At 34.2% G+C, this 6,120-nt stretch overlaps 1 protein-coding gene across 1 annotated transcript in view; it reads right to left on the bottom strand.

Annotated features, from left to right (window-relative positions):
• Positions 1-1,530: 1,530 nt before the first annotated feature.
• Dhx15 (DEAH-box helicase 15) overlaps positions 1,531-6,120 on the bottom strand; it is a 57,265-nt gene continuing 52,675 nt past the window's right edge. Inside the window, exon 15 of the mRNA XM_081762306.1 lies at positions 1,531-3,222. Coding sequence (XP_081618432.1) covers positions 3,095-3,222 — 128 coding nt within the window. The 3' untranslated portion in view covers positions 1,531-3,094. The remainder of the gene's footprint in view (positions 3,223-6,120) is intronic.

Below are 6,120 nucleotides of genomic sequence, written 5' to 3'. Positions count from 1 at the left end.
ACAGTCTTACTTATGTTTGATTGTTTAAACTTGTTTCTACAAACTTCAAATTGTACCTTTCATGTGTGATTATTCATTGTTCTACAACCTTTGTCAGAAAAGTTCAGGACTTTTTTTTCTTCTGAGTTTCCAATTCTAAAAAAGGAACAAACATTAATTTTGTTACCTGGTACGTGTTCTTACTTGACATGACCTTGGCCATGTTTCCGCGCAAACTCACTAGGTGGCAGGGCTATGCTTAGCAACACACTGTTCAGGTTGTTGTCGCATTAATTAAGGTGACCCACTGGATGCTGGTTGGGAGCAAAGAATGAACATTAATTTTTACGTTATGCTCACAAAAACCTTAGTGAAACGTGAGACATGATTAAGCAAGCATATGCAGGCGAGGCACTTTCAAGAGGTGGTGTTTTCGAGTGGCACAAAAGGTTTCGTGAAGGCCGAGATTTAGTGCAAGACTATCCCAGAGCTGGTCGTCCATCTGCAGCACATACCGATGCAAACGTGGAACATGTAAGGCAGTTATTGCAAGACCGTTGTGTAACTGTCCATATAAGAAGAATTGAATTTGAATCGTGATGTGTGTCGTAAGAATTTACGCCAACATTTAGGGAAACGGAAACATAATACAAAAATCGTCCCTTACTCACTAACAAACGGACAAAGAGGAAAGACGAAGAATTTCTGCTGAACTATTGTACGGAGCCAGACGTAATCCCACATTTATGTCAAAGATTATTGCAGAGGATGGAAGTTGGTACTACCAGTATAACCCTCACACGAAGCGTCAAAGTGCTGAATGACAGTCATAGATCGCCAGCTTCGAAAAAGAGTAAAACGACAACTTTCGAGAACAAAGACAATGTTAATCGTATTCTTTGATAGTAAAGGATTGGTTCACCATGCGTATGTTCCTCCAGGTCAAATAGTAAATCAAACTCTTTACATTGAAGTCTTGAGGAGTTTTCTGAAATCAGATCTTAACTGCAACGTCTAATATCGCGAGAGATTCACACCGCTCTGGTAAGGGACTCAATTAAGTTTTTACAAAGTTTTATTTGTTTTTATTAAAGACATATCAAGTTGCCGAATCATTAAACAAACACACTAATAGAAGAATAATATCACAAATAATAGGTGCACTAGATAGTACATTCGTCTCAGAAGATGTACCTCCAATACAACAATTATTTTCTGTATCAATTGAATACTTATATTTAATTGTTGACGGTGTAAACATACCCCTATCACATAGTTTTTGTCTGAAGTTTTTGAATATTACTTTAAATAGTGAATTTTTAGCAAATAATAATAATGATTCCTTTGTATCTGCATTTCTCAGACGGGACACTGAAAATTACACTGGGTGTCTTTTGAATATATTTTCACATTAAAGTAAATAATAAAAATATGTTTTGGGCCTGAGTGAATATTTCATAAATCTTTGAATGCTCGTCCTGTTTATAATAACAGAACAAGCAAGTTAAGCTTTCTAATCAATGTTAGTAAAGGTAGAAAAAAAAGCCCAAATTCCATTGAGATCATTTGCACTTTTTTTTATTACAATCTAACCAATATTATATCGACTTGACAATCTAACGACTTCGTAACAAAAAAGGTTTTTTAAAAAAAAATTAACACTGGAAGGTCCGACAATCCATTATTGGCAATCCCCACAATGAAGAATGTTAATATTATTTTGTACATTGTAATCCGTATTCGTAGATTTGGTATTTTCTATTTCTATAAATGTAAATCAAGACTTACAATTCACAGATACTAATAAAAAAGATTTGATTTCTGTCAATTTTCAAAACAAATTCATACAAAAATTGATCTACAGATTACGCCAACTTATTTCATTGAAACATAACGAAAAATATAACTTCCCTAGATGTATTAATTTATTTATGACAGAACTTAAAATTTATAAAATTCATAGCTGGTAGTTTAAGGTATTAACTGAAGTCAATAAAAATGTGTTTTAAACTTTTATTATTTCTAGTTTCAAATACGTCCTTTCTTCTTTGTATAAATACTTTCACATTCACTTAAAAAATAACTGGAACTAGAAAATATATATATCTTAAGTTATCACATCAGAAAAAAAAAAATGTACGATTTTAAGCACAAACTGACAAAATTATTGACTTGTAATCCGCACATACACGTATCTTGATTTACAGAATTTTGAATTCATGAACTGTTGTGAATTATTTTCATCAATATTCGGTATACTATGAAATAAGACAAACTCAAAACTTTTGACTGTTTAACCCTAGACTGCATACTATTCTACATTATGAAAAATAAAGAAAAATGATCTTGTGGTTTACTACATACAAGTCTTACTTCTTTTTCCTTTTTTAAATTAACGTTTTTAAACACATTCAACCAAGCTTATCAACTTATTTGCAGTATGATAAATGTGAAATGTAACGTTTCACAAACAATTAACCAGTTTATGCGGTTACGCAATACCTATATTTGTATTACAAGGATACTCATGATTATACTTTTACATTAAATGGACAAGATACGGTGGCAAGAAATCTAAACACTGATTTGCATATTAAACACAAAAAGTAGACACTATCTTGTGAATGAGAAATTAATTTCAAGTGGTTGTATTACATATTTTTCTTTCATGCAAATAATAAACATTATTTTCATTCATCGTGCATAAGAATGCCTGTCTAATCCTTGAGCAATAATGGGTCCATAATCCCCAATCAATGAAACTGAAGTTCCAGTATACATGAATATTTACTTTATCGCATACAGATTGCAATACGGAAAATTAGAGAAATCTCTTTGGCAAATTTCCCACTGTTACACTTTTCTTTACTTTGTTGATAATGAAAAACTGAAGATCACATAGTTGTAAAGCATTTCCTTTTCTAAAAAATCTTGTGTCCAAGAAACAAATTACGAGACACCATGATGTATTCATTTCTAACACACATACGTAACATACACACATCCCGCAATATACGCCATCCCTGCATCTCTTTCCCAATATAATCTGCTTCGCTAACACAGCAGGAGAGAAAATGTGTTCATCAAACTGATTCCAGCTACATTTCTAACCACATCAGAACCCTTCTTTGTACTGACGGGTTTCCAGTTTAGCCTGCAGAAGTTCCAATTGTCTTTTCGCTTCACACTGTGGGAAGTTCCCCATGTCGTAATACTGTGGAGCTATTTTCAGCAACCATTCCGCTATAATCAAGAGAATAGATTAAAAGCTTAATATTTTAAAAGTTGGATTTTGTATTTTCTATTAAAATACAATTTACTAAAACTAAACTCTAGCTGACGTTCGTAAAACCAAGCAATTTCGTAGCTAACAGGTTTTACGCTTTACATGACAATTTTACGTCGGCTATTATACGAATGGATTCTACAAACAGCTTTAATCCTCAAATCAGTACATTATTCGCATTAATGAAGTCTTGCTTCGATTCATTTCTCATTTACTCAATTGCTCAATTTAATATCGAGATGTATGAGCAAAAGATCCCATGTTTCTGTCGAAAATCATCACTGCCGATGAAAGTTGGCTTCATTATTATGACCCTGAGTCCAGGCAGCTAAGTTCTGTGTGGAAGTCTCCTTGATCACCAACACCCAAGAAAGTGAGAGTGGTTGCTTTTGCTAACAAAGTTATGGTCATCTCAATTTTCGATATTCGAAGCATGGTGTACCAACGTGTTGTCCAACTACATATAACTATCACGGGAGTGTATTATAAGGGTGTATTGCAAACCTTCCAAGGTCACATTCATCGGAAACAACCACACTTGGGAAAAAAAAAGATGGATGCTACACCATGATAACGCCAAGTCCCATACTGCCAATGTTGTTATTGACTATCTTGCAAAGATCAACGTTCCTGTGTACCCCATCCTCCATACAACCCTGATTTAACCCCTTGTGATTTCTTTCCAATTTTATAAAGAAACACCACCGGAGAGGGCGTTTTGCATCTTCAGGGGCAATGGTGAAAGCTGCGGAGGCGATTTTGAAGAATCTGTCCAAAAATGGCTTCCAATATGTCTTTGATGACTGTCAAAAACTCTGGGACAAGTGCATTGCATGTAATAGGGACTATTTTGAAAAAAAAAAAAAAAACATCAACATTTGGAGGATAAGTATAGGTAATTATGTTTTATTTATTTATGATCATTCTTTATTAATCAGCCCCCGTATATGGTTGGAAAATAGGATTTCCGAAGCGAGAATGGAGAATGAATTAGTTACTACAAAATAGGGGGTAAAAATCACACACACTGAAACAAGCAAAGTACATTATAAAGCTTTTGTTCAATTAAAAAAGAAAAAGAAAAACGGAGAACAAATTACTACGTAACGGAAAAGTGATTTATTACAGTAAGTATACATCAGATCAATTAACAAGAGTTTCCGAACCTACGGAAGATGTATAAAGTAGTCAAACAACTACCGTTGAAACAGAGAACGTCACCGAAAAGACTCTGCTTCAATCCTTTATGGAGATGAGAATCAGATTTCAAAGCATGGACAGCAAAATGCAAACTGTATATACAGAAATGGCTGATATGAAAAAGGCGTTTTACAAGGACGTGAAATCCATGAAAGATGTATTGAATGTGTTAGACCAAAGGATAAATAATAATCAGAGTCAAATAATGGAATTGAGACAGGAAGTGGAAAATATGAAGAGCAAGTTACAGAACAGTGCAGTTACCCAAACTACTCTGACGCATACCAATGACCCAATAGAGGAAAGGCAAGAAGGAAATTAATGTATATTGGAAATGAAAATGAAAACGAATCCGATGCAATGAACATGGTCGAACGATGTGATGACAAATGCAAAACAAATGTTGTATCATCCATCCGGGATTTTACATGTTGGTTCTAGTTCTGAAAGCGAGCAGGAAGGCAAAGTGAAGCCAACCGAATCCAGAATATGTAAACCTTAGTGAAGTAAGATCCTTAACAAAATATAGTGGTCGAATAGATGACATACCGGCAAATATGCTTTTACAAAAGTTCGAAGAAGAGTGTGAATTAGTAGGCATAAATAAAACTAAATATTTGAAAATTTTATCACATATTTTAGAACCACCTTGTTCGGGATGGTTCAATGCAATAAAGAGTTCCTTGCACAAATATGAAGATTTCAAACGTGCTCTCTTAGAAAATATTGAAAACGACTTTATGCATACCAATCGGGATACCCGTCGGTGCTGCCTACAATAATTTTCAAATGTTACATACTCAGCAATCAGATGCTAGAATCATTGTGTCCATACGCATTTTATTGCCATATAAATTGCAGCAACGCTACTTTCAGCTCAGTGTATTAATTTTAGTCATATATTATTAATAGTTCAAGTTATGAGACAATTCGAAGACTCAAAGTACTACAAATCGGAATTTTCAAGGCAACCCCATAGCTAAGAGAATACGTGTCTTCCCTATACGGAACATCAGTATTAGTGGCACTAATAACCGGCAAGATAGGAATAATTCCAGTTTTAGAAGCAATGGTAGTCGGGATGGTTGTACAAATATAGATAATAATGATTACAATGTACGAAATAACCGTTTCCGTAGAAACTTGAGTTCTCGTAAATTATAACCACGGTCGTAGCACAGATGTCATGAGTTACATCAACGGTTCAAGAAGAAATACAAAAACCAACTACTGTCCTAATGCTACTCGCGAATGTGCTGTCCCATGTAATTCTTCAGATTTAAGCCGAGATGTCTCTTTAAACTAGATTCAGCCGGGTGGAATCGGGTAAAAATCATGCCAGCTAAAGACGTATGAAGTAAGTTTCCTGATGAAATAAATCAATACCTAATCTGAAACGGTGTAAAAGATGTACAAGTTCTCAGAAAAATACTTCTTTCAATGAACTATCAAAACGGTTTTCTTATTATGATTCAATTGCTGCAGGAACGACTAATTGGAAAACATATGAGAAGAATGGAAAAAATAATAAAGCAGAAGCTAATCGTATGTCATATGGGAAATATGAAGAAAAAAGAACGAAAAGTGGAAAATCTCAAATTAGTGGATCGAATCCATTATCTCAAAAAAATTATATCCAAAAGAAACAGGTAATA

Source organism: Thermobia domestica, chromosome 1 (genome assembly GCF_964235325.1).
Source record: "Thermobia domestica chromosome 1, izTheDome1.hap1.1, whole genome shotgun sequence".
NCBI classification, from domain to species: Eukaryota; Metazoa; Arthropoda; class Insecta; order Zygentoma; family Lepismatidae; genus Thermobia; species Thermobia domestica.
The sequence above is the reverse complement of the archived record's forward strand: the minus strand, read 5'-3'. Positions and strand labels throughout refer to the sequence as shown.